The 19,656-nt window shown below is 40.6% G+C and overlaps 4 protein-coding genes across 9 annotated transcripts; 2 read left to right on the plus strand and 2 right to left on the minus strand.

Annotated features, from left to right (window-relative positions):
* Nucleotides 1-604: 604 nt before the first annotated feature.
* nectin1a (nectin cell adhesion molecule 1a) lies at nt 605-6,883 on the minus strand. 2 transcript variants are annotated; one of them, XM_085936393.1, is made up of 10 exons: nt 6,637-6,883; nt 3,150-3,262; nt 2,824-3,082; nt 2,631-2,748; nt 2,345-2,526; nt 2,136-2,253; nt 1,914-2,065; nt 1,720-1,852; nt 1,565-1,628; nt 605-1,488 (listed from the first exon to the last, which is right to left on the minus strand). In XM_085936393.1, the coding sequence occupies exons 1-10, from the start codon at nt 6,686-6,688 to the stop codon at nt 1,171-1,173; spliced, it is 1,509 nt and encodes a 502-aa protein (XP_085792519.1). In that variant the 5' UTR covers nt 6,689-6,883; the 3' UTR covers nt 605-1,170. The 2 variants fall into 2 exon arrangements, with proteins under 2 accessions (XP_085792519.1, XP_085792520.1); XM_085936394.1 differs by lacking the exon at nt 6,637-6,883 and adding an exon at nt 5,878-5,989.
* A 684-nt stretch (nt 6,884-7,567) lies between these two features.
* smpd1 (sphingomyelin phosphodiesterase 1) lies at nt 7,568-10,871 on the plus strand. The gene is made up of 9 exons (XM_085936295.1): nt 7,568-7,817; nt 7,941-8,185; nt 8,438-8,758; nt 8,831-9,111; nt 9,176-9,349; nt 9,561-9,732; nt 9,823-9,899; nt 9,985-10,130; nt 10,194-10,871. The coding sequence occupies exons 2-9, from the start codon at nt 7,967-7,969 to the stop codon at nt 10,583-10,585; spliced, it is 1,782 nt and encodes a 593-aa protein (XP_085792421.1). The 5' UTR covers nt 7,568-7,817; nt 7,941-7,966; the 3' UTR covers nt 10,586-10,871.
* Nucleotides 10,872-10,919: 48 nt separating this feature from the next.
* On the minus strand, nt 10,920-14,821 carry tpte (transmembrane phosphatase with tensin homology). 4 transcript variants are annotated; one of them, XM_085936296.1, is made up of 19 exons: nt 14,534-14,821; nt 14,235-14,319; nt 13,992-14,072; nt 13,816-13,863; nt 13,583-13,744; nt 13,301-13,420; nt 13,066-13,165; nt 12,892-12,955; nt 12,758-12,822; nt 12,572-12,632; nt 12,413-12,494; nt 12,147-12,235; nt 11,988-12,049; nt 11,841-11,921; nt 11,661-11,766; nt 11,488-11,585; nt 11,322-11,417; nt 11,136-11,206; nt 10,920-11,057 (listed from the first exon to the last, which is right to left on the minus strand). In XM_085936296.1, exons 2-19 carry the CDS (start codon nt 14,279-14,281, stop codon nt 10,955-10,957), a joined length of 1,536 nt encoding a protein of 511 aa, XP_085792422.1. In that variant the 5' UTR covers nt 14,282-14,319; nt 14,534-14,821; the 3' UTR covers nt 10,920-10,954. The 4 variants fall into 4 exon arrangements, with proteins under 4 accessions (XP_085792422.1, XP_085792423.1, XP_085792425.1 ...); XM_085936297.1 differs by having other exon boundaries at nt 14,468-14,821; XM_085936299.1 differs by lacking the exon at nt 14,235-14,319 and having other exon boundaries at nt 14,468-14,815.
* A 2,110-nt stretch (nt 14,822-16,931) lies between these two features.
* Nucleotides 16,932-19,643, plus strand: LOC147043279 (collagenase 3-like). Of its 2 annotated transcripts, XM_085935906.1 has the most exons (10): nt 16,932-17,225; nt 17,309-17,556; nt 17,635-17,783; nt 18,015-18,143; nt 18,236-18,397; nt 18,473-18,608; nt 18,683-18,816; nt 18,915-19,074; nt 19,155-19,258; nt 19,343-19,643. In XM_085935906.1, exons 1-10 carry the CDS (start codon nt 17,127-17,129, stop codon nt 19,450-19,452), a joined length of 1,431 nt encoding a protein of 476 aa, XP_085792032.1. In that variant the 5' UTR covers nt 16,932-17,126; the 3' UTR covers nt 19,453-19,643. The 2 variants fall into 2 exon arrangements, with proteins under 2 accessions (XP_085792032.1, XP_085792031.1); XM_085935905.1 differs by having other exon boundaries at nt 18,236-18,608.
* Nucleotides 19,644-19,656: the final 13 nt, after the last annotated feature.

Genomic DNA, 19,656 nt, shown 5'->3' on the forward strand with positions numbered 1-19,656 from the left:
TCGCACACATATTACATTAATGGCTGCCAAGCAGGGTTGCAATGTGGACATTCCGCCACGCAACACTCAGTAGTAGTTTTGAGAGGCTTTAGGTTGTTTATGTTTATCTTTGGTACTTTTTGTTTCAGGACAAGGGAATGCACATCAAATAATAAAAGAATAATCCGTTGAATGAGATCATTTTCCCGTCGTTAATCCTCTTTGGGGAGTTGTACAAATACATTTCAGACATTTTAATTTCGGAGAATAACCACAATTGATGAGATTTGGATTAGGCTCGATTTTTTTTTTTTTCATAGCAGCCATGATTGTTCTTTTGTTTCAAGCTTGTGGTAATATCTAATCTTGTGGTGAAGAATGATCGTTAAGGATCACGGTGTGAGTTGGAGGAGAACAAGAGAGGAGTGGGAGGGGACTAATAAGTGGAAGCGTTAGCAGGTAAGGTGAGATGTGGCCCTCCAATGAATGTAGGGCACTGATCAGTTTCAGACACTTGGCAATGACTACAACTAAAAAAAAAAGCAGACTAGTATAAAGAGTAGCACATTTATGGTTTGTGAGAAATTACTAACACCACTGATATAAGCCTCTTGCTCATTTTTTATTGAAATACTCAAAATTCATCCAACAACCAGTGTCAATGAATACTAAAACACATAAACACATATTTTTCTATAAATGTCAAAAAAAGAGAGAGAGAGAAATCTCTGTCAATAAAAATGTCAAAATACAAACACAATAAATCAGGAAATAAAGGTGAGGTATGCTGGGATCAGTGTTTACAGTGCAGGATAGAGACAGTGATTATTAAACGTAAATTATCAAACATATTTATTTGACTTTATTTCCATGTTTTTTTTCTTTTCTTACAAAAAAGAAGAGGATGGTAAACTGGTTAGCCACATTAAAATATTCCGTCATGGACAGGTATAAAATAAATAATTTGTCTGAGAGAATATTCCCTTAAAAAACAGATAATGTAATAAAATATGGGTCACAAGGGAAGCAAATGTGTTGCCAAATAAAAAGTCCAAAAAGCTGCATCGCTTCCCCCAAGTGTAGCAGACGCTGCGAGAACAACCTGCCATGTAGTCCAAGTTGAGTTTTCCATCCTCCTCAAGGAAAAAGTTTGTGTCGTTCTGTTTGAGATCACCGCAGCGCCCCGTCGGTTCAGACGTACTGCTCTTTGGGGAACGTATACGCCCCCACCCCCGGGGGAGGGGGGGACAGGCCCGGCACTGAGGGGTACTTAAAGATAGCGGAGGAGTGCGAAGGTGGAGAAAATGTGTTCTTGGACGAGCTGGTGCTGCTGCTGCTCGTAGTGGTGGTGGTGGCTTGTGGAGAGTGGTAGGGATGTTGGGGCAGGAAGGACAGCGGGGGGTTAATGGGGGGGGAGTAGGGTTCTGGGTAGTCCTCCTTATTGCATGCTAGTCTGTAGCTCACGTAGTCCGCTGTGTTAGGAAGTTCCTCGTAGAAACGCCCCGAATGCTGTGGAAAGGGTTAGGAGCGAAGATATGAACTGGGTTGGCAGTGAATGATCTCATGTTGTGACCAATAAGTGTACCTGAATATCTTCTGCTGGTCTTTTGCGTATCGGCTGGGACAGTTTCCTCGATGGAGAATCGTCTCTGAGCAGAAGGAAAGACAGGAAACTTACTTAAATTGTCTTTATTGGACATTTCAGATCGGTCAATCCCAAAAAGTATGGACAGTACGTACGAGGTATCGTCCTTTCTACTTCTGATCTTGAGGACCAACACTGTAATGGTGATTCCCATCAGCACGCCCGCCGCTAACAATAAGGCCACCACGCTGATGACATCACCCGTTGCTATCTGCGGTAGCGGCTTGTCTGAAAAGAAACCACATGTATCAAGATGGACTCTAGATCTCGAGATCTCATGGTCTCCTACCTATAACGCTGACCTCCACGAAACCCGATCGGGTCCCGATGCTGTTAGTGGCATCGCACACGTAAGTACCCTGCAAATCGTACGTAACCGGTCCTTTAAATATTAGGACGTTGTCTCTGATCTCAGCGCTGCTCGGCATGGAGCCGTTTATCCTGAAGGAAACGCAGACGGGAATTAATACGTGAAAGATTTCCTGGGATGTGTTTCAATCTTCTTTCTCACAGCTTCCACTGGTAGAGGGAGACGGCCGGGTTGGCGTCAGCTTGGCAGCTCAGTTGAACGTTCTCTCTGTTCAGGTACCAGTTTCCGTCGTAGCCGTCCACCAGGACATCGGGTTCATCTGGAGCGCATACAATGAGGGACGATCAATATGTACGACAAGAAATGACTGGAGGAACAAAATGAAGCCATAAAATATCAATTTTACTTACACTGAATATCGAGGGTGACGCTATCTGTGAATACTTCGTCGTTGTAGGAGGTGACACAAGTGAGCGTCTCCTTGTGTGTTTCTCTACTGGGCACCAGAATGTAGTCGCTTTGAATTGTGAAGGTGCCGTCTGAGTTTCTGTACTCGCGGGTGGTCACCTCACCCGGAACCCTCGTCTCCCACCTGCCAACAGGAGAAGCGTATCAGTGTTAGCTAGCTTAGCTAGTGCTAACTATGATCAAATTCCATCTTTAAAAAATTGAGAGATTGATCAAATGAACACACACTTGATGACACCAGGTGGTTTTCCATTGGCAGAGACGCACGTCGCCACTGGTGTCTTAAGGTTGGATGCACGAGCCACCAGCGTGGGCGTGGACAGACTCATCTGGGTGGTCGGACGAACTAAACAATAATATGATCAAAAACATCGGCATTTACATGGAAGTATTAATTGATAACTTTCGAGGTAGTTCTTACCATATACAGTCAGGTTGACCTTGTTCTCCCTGTTGCCCGCTGGGAAGGTGGTGTATTCACAAATGTAGGTGGCTTCGTCAGACATACGCAATGAGGAGAAGGTGATGGTGGTGTCTTCTAGGTTGGGAGTTCGACGCCTCACCGCGGCGTTCTTGAAGGTGACGCGATCCTTGTAGGGCGGGGCCACGGATACCCCGAGTGATGGGTTGGCGATGGCCATGTTCTGCTTGGTACCGTTTACCAGTTTCTGCCATGTCACCTGATACGATGTAAAAATTTAATTCAATAGGAATTAAAAATGACATTACTACCAATTCAACAAATACCTGTGAGATTTTGACAGGCGGCGAGCTGTTGATGAAGCGACATCGGAGATCCACTTTGGAACCCAGGTAGCCCGACTTCCCATCATCCATTTCTACACTTTGCCCATTCACTCCTAAAACACAAGAATTTCAAGCATGTACATTTCAAGCACGTACACAACCAGACAATACGAATGTGTAAAAAGGATTTCCGTGACCAGCGCACCTTATGTCAAAGGGAAGGGACCTTAGGTCAGAGGTTACATGGATTACAGTAAAGTATAAATAAGCACGATTTGTAAAGTACTGTCCCCACTACTTGACTAATCTTCTCGAACAAATCCACTCAATTGCCTCCCCCCACTCCATCTCACATGGTTGCATGGCCAGACACACACCAAGAGTGAGTGGGGCTTACTGTTGATTGGTTCATCATAGTGAACAAAAATGTTCCAAACAATGGCCGCCCCCATTCTCATGCATACACACAACAAACACATATGGTAATATCTCTTGTTTTCATCCAATCATAAAAGTACCAGAGGTCCCAAATATGATCAAAGAGACAATCTGTACTTTAAAATAACAGTCACAAATTCATATTAGCTATAGGTCAGCATGCTAGTTTCATATTTCCATCATATTAATGGAGGCTTATTGACGTGTAGCCGACATGAGTGTTTTGCTCTCATTTCTGACACGGGCAAGCCAATAAGAAACACCCCAGGCAGAAACTGCAGACACACTGTAAACTCCGCCCTTTTGTGAAATCACAATAGAATATTACAGCAGTGTTACATTGCATATATTATATTACATTGGTCTAATCCATTAAACACGTGCATGTGTTCTTCTCACATTGCCATGCAAATATTGTATCATTCCCAGTTAAACCTCAGCCATGCGTGCTTTGTCCCGCCAATAATTTGCAGATTATCGATAGGGGTAGATTAGATTTTTGGAATATTAAAATGCATCTGTGTGATATGGATTTATGCATTTATTGAAATATACTTTCTCATGAGACTCCATTGTGTTTACTAAATCATCTGTGGGTGGGTTTATGGAGGAATATTGAATGACAAAGCAAAAAATTGGGGACAATGGCTCCCTATACATTAGTGACTACCCACATACACACAAAGAATGTTGTTGGTCCTCTCTCACACACACACACACACACACACACACACACACACACACACACACACACACACACACACACACACACACACACACACACACACACACACACACACACACACACACAGAGCCCACGTCACTCATTTTGACCTTCCTGCTCTCCAACTACGTCCATTCATTCTTTCATAGTTTGAGAGGATGGGAAATGACCTCATGAGCCACAATGACCTAAAAACAGCAGCAGCATGGGAATTTAACACAACAATGGCAATGTTGTTTTACAAGTGCAACACGCATGAAACGACCCCTATTAAATGACTCCAGTATATCTAGATACACATTCACACAAGCTGTTGCATAAAAAAAAAAAAAAGCACCAAACCTTTCATTTAACCTTTAACCACAAACTCAATTTTCACATTGTACTCAATCTGTGACTATGTATATGTAATTTGAGACAGACATGCATTGTTCCTGTATAAAACAAGGGAGGGGTCACTTTACACTTGGGAAAATCCAAATTGCACAGCTCTACTTCAAGGCCAGTTGTTGATAATATCTTGAAACATAAAAGATACTTCATGAATGCACAGTGGAAAAGTTTTGAAAAAGTGAGAGGAAAAATGTTGACTCACATAAGATTAAATTGAAAAATTGCATCTGGAAAAAAAAAAAATCTATATATATATATATATATATATATATATATATATGTATGTGATGGTTGGTTACTCAATCAGTATTTTGAAAGAGATTTAGTAGTTTTTTAAATACTAGCATTAAAAAAGGAAAAGAATGAAAGAGAAAACAAAATGAGGACAGATTAACTCTTTAATCTCTGCACCATCCAATCTGTGATTGATTGTGGATCAACACACTGTGATTGTGTGGAATTTACTACCGAACGCACAATGAATACTATCAAACGCAAAATGACACATAAACACAAACAGACACACACATCAAACTAAATCCTACGGTTAATTTGTGACATTGACCGCCATAGTATGTGATTTCCTACTCGGGTTATCTCTAAAAGCAACAGATTGCGAGTATCATATATTGCAAAAAAATGAAAACGCACTTGTGACCTCCACTCTGCTAAATTACATCCCTTATATGCTCTCATTTTAACTGATTGAAAAGCAGGTTACTTGTTTTTTTTGTTTTTTTTGAAATCACAACATATTTAATCTGGCATTGTTTGCGAGTGCCCGTGTGCATGTTTGCATGTAATCTGTGCGGCGGTGTGGAGTGTGTACTTGGCTCGTGTTCAGCGAGGCCAGCTCACAGGATTAGCATGACTCTTACTGCTGTTTGGGGACATGAACGCAGAGAGTCAAGAAATGAGGCGTCGCAATGATTACAAAATGTCAGTGGAGGACGTCGGAGAGGACAAGCAGGAAATTGGCTCACTCGTCAATCATAAAAATGGGCTAGCAAAGCTACATAGAGGGGGTTAGGAAAAGGACAAGAAGGGGCTGGACTGGATTATTTTAGTCTGGGTGATCCAACAGTGGATTATGTCGAAATTTGAGTGCACTTGTCAGTCTCCACAAGCAATTGCAAAACAAAAAAGTGGACGGGAATGAGGATGAGTGTGCACCTAGAAGGTGAAGATTGTCGTCTGGGATTTGGTTGCTATCTTGTTGTCTCTCTCACCCTCCGTGAGCAGCTTTAATCCCTGTCCTTCAACACATGGCACACACACACACACACACACACACACAGACAGACGTGCACTTACACATGTAAAACGCACCAGCAAATTACAGATCAGCTGGCATGGAGAGAGCTTTATCACCGACTGAGTAAAAAAAAACAAAAAACAAATCAGAGCAGATGTCACAGCAGCTCAACACATCCGTATATTGTCATTACATAACCAAGTCCAAACTCCGCTACCCTACTTTTTGGGGGATGCCGCCACATGTCTGACGCCAGGTTATCATCAGTGTTCTTTTAAATGCAGTGGAACAGTGTCTCTCAAACATATATATCGTTTCAACACATTGGTGTTCAAATTATTATGACAAATAATGTAATAACATTCATCAATCTTGCCAGTGATAGGGAACCAGGAGAATAATATAAATAGGAAGAAAATGCAAATTCTTGATTATAGGATGCTTGTTTCTCTCCAGAGTTCCCCAATTTGCGTATTAAACTGATACTGAGCATCAACCAACATCCGCACTGACGAGTCCACGCACCATGCACAATATTAGGAACATGTAGACAGTTAAAGGGGACCCAAATATCACAAATGATGATCCATACACAGTTATTTTGGAAATACATATTTTGCATCCTAAAGGTGGAATAGCTATTATTCTAAGGCAAAAAATGAGAAGAAAAAGCTCACCTGTCAAGACGTAAATAGTTATCAAGAATATCCAAAGTTTCTTATGTTCCATGCCCAAAACAACTTTGCCAGTTTCCCTCTTGGTTCAGTTCCCTGTGTGGACTTTATGGTCTGCCTCAGCAGCGAGTTTTTCTGCTTCTGACTCTCCACTCAAGGCTTCCTTTGCGACCACCTCTGAAGATGGAAACAATTTGTTCAACTCTCACCATGAGATTTGATTGCCTCTTTCTCCCGCTCGTGTTGTGATTTGTCCGTGAACCGGAGGCGCAGCAGTCGGCTTGGCACGACGGGGATAAAGAAGCTTAACGCGTGGCCAGATTATTTCTCAGATAGCCTTCCCCCAGTCCCCACCGACAGCTATCTGTCACTACCCAGGGGGGGCGGACAGGAAAGGTCATCATCATGCAATCAGCCCCCTCCCAAACAAAAAAAAAAAGGGAAGAAACAATTGTACTGGGCGGAACTATAGTTTCCAGTGAAATGAAATCCTGCCCATTCAAAACTTTGTTCTGTAACTCCCCAAATTGCCACAAGATGTTGCCAAAGCCCAGAGGCCAAATAGGGTTAAGCAGCATCACATTGTTTTTAATACAATACAATACAATACAATACAATACAATACAATACAATACAATACAATACAATACAATACAATACAATACATTATACATTATACGTATTCTTTCTGGCAATCAGCACTGATACAGATACCCCAAAAATGTGTATTGCCATTTTTAAAAGTCAAAATATTTTTTGTATTTAGACAAATCCCGTGTCAAATAGTCAAAATAGTCACACGTTGACAATAAAGGGTGTAATGGCGATTATAATCGCTAGAGGGCGTACATTGCTTAAACATGTAGAACGCGATACATTACTGTGGATGAATAAATATGATCAGGAACACGAGGATTAAAAGCGAAAGGTGTTAAGTAGGATTTGCTTTAGAAAAGACATAAATCGGAAACGTTTAAAGCGCTGCACCTTGATGAAACGCGACATCATGAGTTGCGTGTAAGTCACATGACCAATCAGCTGACTAACTTCCTTTAGAGAGTCGGTCGGCAGTTCTCGGCTGAGTCGCTGCTACCAGCTGAGGAGGAACAACAACTTTCTTTTTGAAACGCTTCTTTTTCAAAGTTGAAGACTACGACGAAGATCTCGTCTGCATCAGCTTCAAGGTAGCTCTTAAAGGTTTATTCCCTCTGCATGAAACTGCTTTGGACCACTATCCGCATAAGTGATCACATTTAAACTTCCCCCTCTGAAAGTCACTCTCCGTGTTTGTGTTTGGTCCACGGCAGGAAGTAGAAAGGCTTCCACGAGAACAATGACACAGTTCCCCTTGCCGCAGCTGCGCTTCGGGTTGCTGACCTGCGCGTTGCTGCTCGTGTTGCCTTTGGAGGTCTCCTGTCACCCGACACTGATCTCGGGTCAGCCATATCTTGTAATGGAGCGTTTGAATCTGCCAATGTTCAAATTCAACTGGACCAGCATCTCCTGCCGAGCATGTCAAGTCCTCTTCACCATCCTGGATGTGGCGCTCCTGGTGAGAATTCACACTGCAGAATAACAAAGACTTTTTGGGAAGAAACTGTTGCAACTACTTTTTATTGATATTACTGAGTATAGATTATTTTCCTGCTGACCTTTGACTTTTGCCCCTTATATCTGTAAAGAATGTTCAAAGGACAACATGAAGCAATAGTTTTTTTTATTTTTTGTTTGTCATTTGTGATTTCATGATGCCTTTGTAGTTTTGGTATGTTTTGAAATACAACGTCTTTGTCATGTTTTCCAGAGCGACCTAAACGAAGAGCGAGTGGCCCGCGCCGTGGGCGAGGCCTGCGTCCGCCTCCACCTGGCCGATGAGCAGGTGTGTCGTGACATAACCGAGCTTTTCCGGGACGACGTCATCCGGGCCTTGCAGGAGTCCCTGCTGTGGCCGTCAGAGGCGTGCGGCCTGCTGGTTGGCCCCCCTTGCGGCAAGTTTGACATCTACGCCTCGTGGAACGTTTCCTTGCCCAAGGACCCCAAGCCTCCCGTAAAACCACCTGTCCCGCCGAAACCCGGCTCGCCGAAGAGCAAGGTTCTGTTTCTCACCGACATCCACTGGGACAGAGTAAGCCATTTTTTTTTTTTTTTCTGGCGGTGGTTGGAGCATTTGATAGTTTTTGCCTATATTCAATGACAGGAGTACGTGACTGGTAGTGCCGCCGACTGCAAGGAGCCTCTATGTTGCCGTAATGACTCCGACGCCCCCAAGTGGCGTCGCAGGGAAGCGGGCTATTGGGGAACCTACAGCAAGTGTGACCTGCCGCTCAGGACGGTGGGAAACCTCCTGGAAAATATCGCCAGGTCCGGACCCTGGGACTGGGTCTACTGGACGGGAGATATCCCGGCGCACAATGTCTGGTCTCAGACTAGGAAACAGCAACTGTCTGCACTTACTGTCATCACCAGGCTCATCCAGAAGTAAGAAAACTATTGGGGCATTGCAGTTGGACCAGTTTTAACATACTGGTTCTCTTTCTCTTAGACACCTCGGGCCTAATGTGACGGTCTACCCAGCGATTGGAAATCACGAGAGCACACCGGTGAACAGCTTCCCACCTCCTTTCGTTCACGGCAACAGATCCGCCGCCTGGTTATATGACACCATGGCTGACGAGTGGTCAAAATGGTTGCCGAAGCAGGCTTTGAAATCGCTCAGGTGGGCAACATTTGAAAATGAGATTGTCATAGTAGCCTCTCTGATGATGTTAGTTGGGTCAACTTAGCTTCCCCTAAATCCATTTTCTGTTCTCGTATTACAGAACATGGGATTGTCATAGTAGCCTCTCTGATGATGTTAGTTGGGTCAACTTAGCTTCCCCTTAAATCCATTTTCAGTTCTACTATGACAAAATGTCACGTGATTGCAGATACGGAGGATTTTACACAACAGAGATCCAGCCGGGTCTGAGGCTGGTGTCCCTCAATATGAACTTCTGCGCTCGGGAGAACTTCTGGCTCATGGTGAACTCCACCGACCCTGCCAACCAGCTCCAGTGGCTGGTTCACGTTCTTCAGGCCAGCGAAGACAAGGGGGAGAAGGTGAGCTGGAAATTAGAAAAGATTGTGAAAGTGCTTTTTAATGAGGTCAAAGTTGTTGCGTTATGACTGTAATTGTCTGTCTGTGGACAGGTTCATATCATTGGTCATATTCCACCTAGTTTGTGTTTGGGCAGCTGGAGTTGGAACTACTATCATATTATCAACAGGTATATTCAATTTAAAAACAATTTTGAGCAATCGAATTGTGATTTCCGAGGGCATCATGTATGCAAAGTATTTATTTTTTTCCAGATATGAAAGTACCATCACGGGTCAGTTTTTTGGACACACACACTTCGATGAGTTCCAGATGTTTTACGACGAGGAGACCTTGACTCGTCCACTGAGCGTTGCGTTCATTTCCCCCAGTGTGACCACCTACATTAATTTAAACCCAGGTAAGCACGTCACAGCTTCCATTCTACGTCCATGTGGAACTCATCGATTGATCATCTTTCTAGGTTATCGTGTCTACTACGTCGATGGAAACTACCAAAGCAGCTCCAGGCTGGTTTTGGACCACGAGACCTACATCCTCAACTTGACTGAGGTGAACTACAAATTGGGAGAGCCCCAAGAGAACCCCAAGTGGACTCTGCTATACCGCGCCACGGAGGCCTACGGGCTGTCTAGCCTTTTCCCCTCCGACTTGGACGGGCTCGTGCGGGGCCTCTTCGGGGACGACCGCCTCTTCCAGAAATTCTGGTATTTCCGACATAAGGGGCACGTTTCCGAGCCGTGCGAGGAGACGTGCAAAACTGGCATTTTGTGCTTTTTGAAAAGCGGCAGGTCCGACCTGCTGCAGCATTGTGATTTCATTAATGGTGTCAAAGTAAGGAAAAGTCTGTGTTAGGTAAAAAGCAGGTGAAGTGAGGAACATTTTGTTGCCTGTCTTCCCATGCTTTCTTTTTTTTTTCCCAGCTAAGAATGTCTTCCGTTTACTTGAGATGCAGGTCACAATCAATCCTTGAAGTTGTCTACTGTCTGCACTTTAATGTAATCCAATTCAAATATGTTGACAATTGTAATGTATAAAAAATAGTGCTGGACTCAAATTGACACGCACAAGGTACGTTTGCATGATGTAGCTTTTTGATTCTGTATAAATTGTGAATAAAATATGTAGATATTTGAATACATTTTTTTTTGTGCAAATTTTTTGTTTGAAGAAAAAAACACCACCCAGCTTGTTAAAGAGCATTTTTTTATTACAATAACAGTACTAGATGTCCGAAAAGGACATGGTGATGCCAAAGTCCTCCTTGTACAAATCCCACATTTTAGGTTTGTGAGGATTATCCAATTCTTCTCTGGGTAGAAACAACCTGTGGAGACATCAGACACCAACCAGTAAGACACTTTTACAAAAAAACAAAACATAAATGTTCATGGGATGTTTGTACTTGTTATCTGATATGAAGGAAGTATTGAACCAAAAGTAGAATGGAACATCTTCATATCCCTTCGGAATACCCTGAGGAGGTAAGAAAGAGCTTTAAAAATATCAGACCTAATAAACAGCAATTCATTTTATTGTGATGATCAATTTCTAGTTCGAATCCAAAAATGGAAAAAAAAAAATCACTCACAGCGCTGGACTCAAACATGACTTTGACATCTCCTTGAACCTCAGGTCCATTCTGGAGACTGATGACTGCTGCATTTCCGCCCACGTCGGGAAACACCTCAAAACCAAACAGCCACAATTAAATCTCTCAGCCAAAAAGTAAGTGATCCATCCCTCTTCTGACTTACTGTGCAATTCTCCTGTGTGGCGCACACACACTGAAAAACCAGCTCTTTTCGGACTATTATCTTCACCTTCAAATCGCTGCCGTTACCTCTGCCCACACCTGATGATGGGAACAGTCGCGTTATTTTATCTCTCAAAAAGGTCTCCATGAATTATGTGCAGTTTTAGGTTGCACCTGCTATGGAGTGAATGCGGATGCTCTTAATCCTGAGACTCTTAGGAGGAGGAAGCTCTCTGTTGAATTTAGTCTTCATGATCTCGTAATAGCCAACGTACCTGCTCTGTAGTATGTGTAGAAAAAAAATTGAATTCAACGTAGAAATTCTTGAGCAAAAACAGAGGAGCAGTTTCCAACCTGAGAAGGAGTCTCTACTCCTTGAAATTTAGAGCTTCGACTCTTGTCCGTCCTTCTCTCCCCAAAATAATCCAGACTGTCCTATTTTGGAAAAACATAAAAGCTATCATTGGAGGAAAAGCCTTACCTGTTGTAAGACCGTCTTACCTGTGCACTTTCAAACTGGTCACTGTCAATAAGCCACGTGCACACCAGAGTACCAGTACGACCTACCGGTATGATAACCAAAAATCAGCACACAGTCCAGTTAAAAAAAATAAAAAAAATGGTTGCCAGTAAAGAAAAATAAAATAAAAAAATCCCAACCTTTCCCTCCTTTGCAGTGAATTGCGATGACGTTCTTGGGATCAGCTGACATCCACTCCCTCACACTAGCGGTGTACTTCAGCATGTCTCTGAAACACGTGTTTATTGTACATGAAAAAGAAATAAAATAAATACAAATAAATAAATTAATACAAAAATAATAATGATAATTTTCACTAATTCTTTACTGCTGAAAATTTCTAAATAAGTTAAATATTCCTTCATGGGATACAAGCTTAATTTGATGTCAAACTTGAGAAACTCACTCTAAAGAAGGGACATTGTGATCGTCGATGAACACTCGTTCTACCCGGTAATGGAAAAACTTGGGGTCGTAACCTTTCTCACCTGCCAAAAACAAACAAAAGTTGGATTGACTTTATTATTAGAACCATTTATTGTTATATCGTTAAAAGTTAACTTACTGCAAAGGTTGTAAACTTTGTAATGGTCTTCATGTTTTGTGTCGAGGAACCGAGCCACCTCCTAGAAGCAAACAATCATTTTAGGCTCCCACACTCAAATAGCTTAACAAGTGTCCAAAATTGTTTCTGTTCATTCTTCTACTTTTCTGGGAAATAAAATGGCAATAATTGTAGAGTTGTAAATACCTTGATTGGGTTCCTGTAGAAGGACTGCTTCCCAGATGACGGGAAAGACATGGCGATGACGCGATCTGGACAACAAGGAATCAAAAATGGAAAAAAACCTTCAATGGGCTACCATCAAGCTCTGCTATTTCTACCCGTGACATAAGTGAGATCCAAGTCAAAGCCGTCTTTCTGGTAGCGCCGTTTATTCTCAGACACCTAAAAAGAATGAACAAAGGTTGATGACACCCTTTAATTTGATTTGACTTTTAATTTGAATAACTTTTCATTTAACTTTTGATTTTTAATTTGATATATTATTTTATTACCATCCTCCTTGTGACCTTCTCCAGTTCTTTCTTCTGAGCTGCCAGCCTGAACAGCCTCACCAGGATGATAATCCTCAAGAATCGCAAAAAGGAAACCACCCTGTGGAGGAGGAAGGGACAAAAATCAGAGTGATTAATATAATCAAAATACCCCCAAAAGTTATCTTCCCCCCCCCCCCCCCCATATTTAATTCTATTGTGTGATCTATCACAAAATTTTGGTACTAATGAGTACCTGGGAATGAGACTGGTTCCAGACAGGTCAGTGAAGGTGTAGCTCATGGTGACCACCAATGTGACCACCACAACACAGGCATCAATGATGTTCAGCTTGGAAGCAAAGTAAACTTTGAATCTTTAAAGAAAAACAAACACGATTATGTCGCAATTAAATATGTCCATTTAAAAACAAAACATCCTGGGAGTCCTTTCCCTGCAGGCCATTTCATTTCCGGCCCAACTTCCTCCTTCATTGCTTCCTCTTTAACAACCAATCACAGCACTGGAAATAGTTTACCCTTCCACGTAGACCCTGAGGAGAACATCGGCCAGGAAGAAGAAGGAGATGATAAGCGAGACGGTCTCCAGAGAATTTCCAACTTCTCTACTTCTGGCTGGCAGGGAAATGTCCACGATGACCAACACAATGTCAACAAGGATCAGTACCACCCCAAAAACACTGAGTGGAGATAATATCAAACATTATCTTTCAAGATAAAACAATATTGTTTTGGAAATTAAGATACTAACCGGAATCCAAAGGACATAACAAAGGGGGCAATTTTCTTCCGGATATTGCTGGAAAATAAGATGAAAGATATTTTATTATTATTTCAGTGAGTTTTTTTTTTTTTTTATTCTATGGGGCAGCGACTTATTCCCCCCCCCTAAATTTTTTTTAAAATAATTAAGTATAATTTACTCACTGGAACATAGTGTCTGGTTCCACAGCATTATCCTGGCCGTTGTCAATCTCCACTTTAGCATCATCCATTCTTGCCACACTTCTAAAAGTCATATAAACATGAAAAATAAGCAACATAAAAAGAGTTCAAACATTAAACCATGCAGTAAAAATAAACATGCATGTGCACATTTAAGGTTAATCTTTCCCCAAAGGAAGTCATGTGTTTTGTGCATGTTTTTTTTTTTTTTTTTTTAAACCTCACCCATTCAAACCTGAATCCGAACCCGGGTTGAAGTGGACCGTGTTCATGACTTTAAGAAAGTTGTATTGCTGTGAACCTGAAATTTCTAAATGAAGCAAAAGATCAGCGTGCAAAGATATTTACAAATATATTTGCAGAGTGGATGCAGAAAAAATTGCGCAAGTGAAAAGAGCGCAACATGGTGGTTAATGAGGTTAATTAGCAATGAAGAGGGGAAAAAAAAGCGCACAAACCATGCAAGACACGTGCAAATCCGATTTGTTCCTCTCTTTAGGATGTTCAAGTGTCTCCTTGCTTACCGTTGGCATTCGGGAGAATCACCGGGAATCGGTCTTGTGACTCGTTGTGGACTAAAAGGAAGACGGTTCAAAGGTTAAACGGATGCTTTCTATTCCACTCATTCACTCATCCTTTTTTTTTTTTTTTTTTGTGCTAACGTAGCGTTTTTATTGTGCTTGGGACTTCCTGGATTCTTTTTTTTTTTCTCCTTCCCTTCTTTGCTGTTGCAAAAATTAAGCCACCTCCTTCTCCTCCTCTTTGCCACATCTGCTTTTCATTACTACTCAAAAGTTAAAAAAAAAAAAAGATTGTTTTGAGATCCGTTATTTACGGAATAGGATTAGGGCCAGTGAAAAAAAAAGGTGGGGTGACAGGATTCAACCTTTTTTTTCCCCTCAGAATTCTGACTTTAAAGTGAGAATTCCCACTTTAAAGTTCTGACTTTAAAGTGAGAATCCAGGAGGTCAGGTTGACTTTTGTCCGACCTCCTGGAACTCTTCGCGAGCATGGCTTTTTTTTCCCATTGGCTGCGTTTAATTAATTTTTATTCCAATCCCTTATCTTAACCCTAAACATAACCAATATCAATTACAAGAAACAATTGTACTCCACTTTTATATTTATTAAAAAATTAAGTGGAAACTGAGGGTTGTACGTTGGTGTTTCTTGCACTGGTTTAAACACATCCAAACGCCACTTGTATTTCGGTAATACGCCACATGAGGGCGCCAGAGTCAAATTTCTCAAATTTATACCACTCATAATATGCTTTTGAAGTGATTTAGATGTCTTTGGCGATGAAATTGGCGAAGGCCCCCTTTACGTGAACACTTTGAGAATTGTCACTTTAAAGTCAGAATTCTGAGGAAAAAAAGTCAGAATCCTGTCACCCCCCTTTTTCTTCTTCACTGGCCCTAATCCTCTTCGTATTTATTTTCTTATTGGCTGTAGAATCCTTTTTGTTTGGTTGTTATTGTTTATTTGTTACTTTCAATTATTTGTGATCATTTCATTCTGAATTTATTATGATTGATGACTTATTGACTCATATGCTTTTTTTTTTTTTTGCAAAGCCTGATTTTGATTGTGTGCCCATTCATGGCTTGTTTATTCATTTCAAATCCGTACTATAGTTGTTGAATCACACTAGTTCCCTTTTGGAATTGACGAAACTAGAATTGATACATTTCCTGTGTGTCCGAAGTGTTGGTTTGTGGTCATCTTGCGTAGATTCTTAGCTGATTCATCTTGATGAATTTGAACTGGTTTTATTTGCCATTAAAGCTCATATTAATTTCAATCAACCATTATAAAATACAGAACCAAAACAAGTTTTTCTGTGTTCACCGTGCACAATATTTACAAGCCTCTTAGGACGATGACGTGATCAGCATTACTTAGTTGCTGCTGTCATCCATCAGCATTTACGTCACCTTCCTCTTTAGGTCTTTCAAATTGTGAATTGCATAGAAGTGTGTTTTAGCCAATATCTATTTCACACACGGTCATGAATGCATCACTGTTTTTTTCCCCACAGTTTGCTGAGATAGTGACAATTTTAAGTATACGCATGCAAGTTATTTCACTAGTTACAAGTGAATTTAATATTTGTGAGTCGAGATGCTGTAAATTGACTCTCAGCTAGTTTTTTTAACTCCAAGTTATGTTTTGAAGATTTAACAAGTTTCAACAGTGGTGTTATGATGCTATAAAAATGTGGCTCCGTTTAATTTATGCAGACTTCCATTCACATTTAATGCCAACCCAACTAAATGTTATTTCCAGTAAATCTGCTTATGCAATACTGGAATTTATTTAAGGAGAACAAAAGCCATAAAAAAATTAATGTCCCAGAGCATGGGCATGCATGTTTGTCATAATGATGAGGTCATATTCGGCAATGACTGAAGTATACTATTGCAAACTATAATGTGGAAATACCAAGGGAGTGGCTAAATGTTTTGATTGTCTGTAGTAAGAATGTTGCAATAATGGTATTTTCTCACGCCAATTTCCAGTTATTGATGTCTTTTAATCATACAGCTGTTTATCCTACAATTGAAACTTTTAGTTCAAGGAATAACATCCTTCTATTATTAAGTGGGAAATATTTGATTACTTTGATACATTTGAAGATGCCCTTATATCCATATAATGTGTACAGGATACAAAAATACTATAATACTGTTTTTTTGTATCTGCTATAAGTTTCATAATATCATTTAAAAAGTAATTAGTATTTATCAAATGTTAAACATGTAATGTAACATGCATAAGGAATATTTATATTGATATTATATATTTTTCTATATACATTTATATATATATAGCTGTTAAATAAATGTTTCTATGTATGAATCTATATACTTTTTTAATTTCATTTCATTGTTACAGTCAATAGAATACCACAATGTTTTTAATGTTAATTTGCCACGGTATAATTTGTCACATCACAATTACAAAGTTGTTATGGAAAACTTTGAAGTTGGTGAGTAACCATACCCCAACTTCCCCATCATCCATATAAGGAGAATGGAGGTTTCTCAACCTGGAGACATTTAGACTATATAAGACCTGCATTGAGCACAGAAACACAGGTGAAATAGAGGAAAAATGAATTCTCTTCACGTTTATATTTTACTAAGCCTAGCAGCTGCAGTTTACTGCGGACCTGTGTTGCATTTGACAGAGCAAGATGAAAGCTTTGCAGAGGTATGTTTTGATTCTATTTCTCCCATTTGAGTTAACATACTATAAAATGATATTATGATATCATAAATTGTCTTCTTTTACAGAGCTACCTGAAAAAATTCTATGACCTAAAGGACGAAAGTGGCCCAACAGTCCGACGTGGTTTCAGTCAAATCAACAAAAAGCTGAGTGACATGCAGAAATTCTTCGGTTTACAAATCACAGGGACGTTGGATGCCGATACCATAGAAATGATGAAGAAGCCCCGCTGCGGCGTTCCTGACGAAAAGGTTTTACGTTTCTCTACTTTTGGAAACAACCTGAAGTGGCAGACAGAGAGTTTGACATACAGGTAAATGATTTTCAATAATATAATATAATATAATATAATATAATATAATAATAATAATAATTTTTTGCCAATCCCCAGAATCGAAAACTACACACCCGACATGTCCCAGTCAGAAGTTGATGACTCCATCGAAAGAGCGCTGGATGTTTGGGCCAAAGTTACTCCTCTTAAATTCACGAGAATCTACAGTGGCACAGCGGACATCATGATCTCCTTTGGTCGCCTGTGTAAGTATAGTTTGTGTTGTTTTGATGACTACTATAAGGCCCGTGAATATTGGAGTGACACTTGAGTTTTGAAAGAATCCAAAAACACAAATTACACAGTGTTACATAACCAACAAAAATAGCTGGTGGCAAGTTAGTGCAGGAATGATCTTAAAGCTATTTCCCGTTTTTTTTTTTTTTTCTTCTAATCAGGAAATGCGTCACCTCTGATGTAAATATTGTTATTTTCAGCACACGGTGATGTTTACCCCTTTGACGGCCCTGACGGAACTCTAGCCCACGCCTTTGCTCCATCTCCTGGCCTTGGAGGTGATGCTCACTTTGATGATGATGAGACCTTCACCTTTCGCTCAAATTCTGGTGAGTTCAGCGTCCATTTGTATTGTCCACGTTCGTTCTAAAAAAAAGAAAACCTACTAAGGGCTGATTTATTTTTTTGGGCTGTTGTGCAGGATACGTTCTCTTCCTGGTAGCAGCCCATGAGTTTGGTCACGCATTGGGATTAGGTCATTCTAAAGACGCCGGTGCCCTCATGTACCCCATCTACTCCTACACAAACCCTTCCAACTTTCGTCTACCTCAAGATGATATCAACGGCATCCAGTCTCTTTACGGTATGCGTAGCGAGCTACGTCAAGCAGTCGAATATATTTATGAAAATCATCAACACGGCATTATTTCATCTCTAGGTCCCAATCCTGATACGGATCCTGATACCAATCCAGATCAACCTCAGCCCCCCAGAACTCCTGATGCTTGCGATCCAAACCTGGTGCTGGATGCTGTGGCCACCCTACGAGGAGAAAGGCTTTTCTTCAAAGACAGGTATCAGAGGAATTGAAAAAAAAAAAAATGAAATTACAAATATGGAATGTGGCTCATTTCTTGTGTGGTTTCAGGTTCTTTTGGCGAGTGTTTCCTCAGAGCAGGACATCTGAACAAAGTTTCATCACCAACCTATGGCCCAATGCTCCCGATAGAATCGATGCTGCTTATGAAAGCCAAGAATCGGGGAATGTTTTTCTTTTTAAAGGTAAAATATGATGACCTATTTTTAGGTCAGGCTCATTTTGGATTAGTTTTTTCTATCATCTCTGCCGTGCATCCACTAAAAGGCTTTTCTTGCTTCAGGTCGTCAAGTTTGGGCTTTCCAGGGTTATGATCTTGTTCGAGGATATCCTAAGACAATAACAAAGTTCGGTCTGCCCTCAAGAGTGACAAAAATCGACGCAGCTCTTTATGACGTGGAATCAAGAAAGACATTATTCTTTGTTGGCAGATCTTACTACAGGTTTGTTTTAATGATCCATCAATTAGTAGGAAGTGACTTTTTTCAAATCTGTTTAATTTTCTTTTTTTTTTTTCCAAAAGCTATGATGAAGTCAGTAAGAAAATGGACGATGGATTCCCTAAAAATGTTGATGAGACCTTTTCTGGCTTAACCGGAAAAGTGACAGCTGCTTTTCAGGTCAAAGGTGAGTCAGTCTAGCCTCTTGAGTAGAATTACATTTTTTTTTTACCTCGATAAAGAAAATAAAATGAGCCATTGTGTTTTTCAGGTTTTACTTATATCTACAGTGGACCCCATATGTTTGAGTACAGCCTGAGCACCGGAACGCTTTTCCGTTTGTTGGGAAACAACTACTTCTTGCCCTGCACTAACTTCTAGATCATCTTTGTGTGAAGAAATAGAGAATCAAAATGAATGGGCACGAATGTTAATTTATTTAGCTTACTCTAATTTTTTCATATTTTTTTTGAACTATCCTTATTTGATTATGCCAATCTTATGATTATTTTTAAAGTTGTATCACGTTTGTTCTTTTTATGTTGTCTGTGACAAAATAAGAAGAAATAAAATTCTTGAGATTCA

Source organism: Syngnathus leptorhynchus, chromosome 17 (assembly GCF_054491065.1).
Source record: "Syngnathus leptorhynchus isolate UIUO chromosome 17, UIUO_Slep, whole genome shotgun sequence".
NCBI classification, from domain to species: domain Eukaryota; kingdom Metazoa; phylum Chordata; class Actinopteri; order Syngnathiformes; family Syngnathidae; genus Syngnathus; species Syngnathus leptorhynchus.

What these genes read in the sequence shown, in the direction of transcription:
- nectin1a (XM_085936393.1), bottom strand. Translation starts at nt 6,688, where the DNA reads ATGGAACATAAGAAACTTTGGATATTCTTGATAACTATTTACGTCTTG. An exon ending in AAACCACCTGGTGTCATCAA is followed by an intron (nt 2,527 to 2,630) that starts GTGTGTGTTCAT and finishes TCCTGTTGGCAG; the next exon opens with GTGGGAGACGAGGGTTCCGG. An exon ending in CGTGGAGGTCAGCGTTATAG is followed by an intron (nt 1,853 to 1,913) that starts GTAGGAGACCAT and finishes GTTTCTTTTCAG; the next exon opens with ACAAGCCGCTACCGCAGATA.
- smpd1 (XM_085936295.1), top strand. Translation starts at nt 7,967, where the DNA reads ATGACACAGTTCCCCTTGCCGCAGCTGCGCTTCGGGTTGCTGACCTGC. An exon ending in ATCACCAGGCTCATCCAGAA is followed by an intron (nt 9,112 to 9,175) that starts GTAAGAAAACTA and finishes TCTTTCTCTTAG; the next exon opens with ACACCTCGGGCCTAATGTGA. An exon ending in CAGGCTTTGAAATCGCTCAG is followed by an intron (nt 9,350 to 9,560) that starts GTGGGCAACATT and finishes ACGTGATTGCAG; the next exon opens with ATACGGAGGATTTTACACAA.
- tpte (XM_085936296.1), bottom strand. Translation starts at nt 14,281, where the DNA reads ATGAACACGGTCCACTTCAACCCGGGTTCGGATTCAGGTTTGAATGG. An exon ending in CAAAGTTTACAACCTTTGCA is followed by an intron (nt 12,495 to 12,571) that starts GTAAGTTAACTT and finishes TGTTTTTGGCAG; the next exon opens with GTGAGAAAGGTTACGACCCC. An exon ending in TCCTTCATATCAGATAACAA is followed by an intron (nt 11,058 to 11,135) that starts GTACAAACATCC and finishes ATGTCTCCACAG; the next exon opens with GTTGTTTCTACCCAGAGAAG.
- LOC147043279 (XM_085935905.1), top strand. Translation starts at nt 17,127, where the DNA reads ATGAATTCTCTTCACGTTTATATTTTACTAAGCCTAGCAGCTGCAGTT. An exon ending in AAGATGAAAGCTTTGCAGAG is followed by an intron (nt 17,226 to 17,308) that starts GTATGTTTTGAT and finishes CTTCTTTTACAG; the next exon opens with AGCTACCTGAAAAAATTCTA. An exon ending in GATCTCCTTTGGTCGCCTGT is followed by an intron (nt 17,784 to 18,014) that starts GTAAGTATAGTT and finishes TGTTATTTTCAG; the next exon opens with CACACGGTGATGTTTACCCC.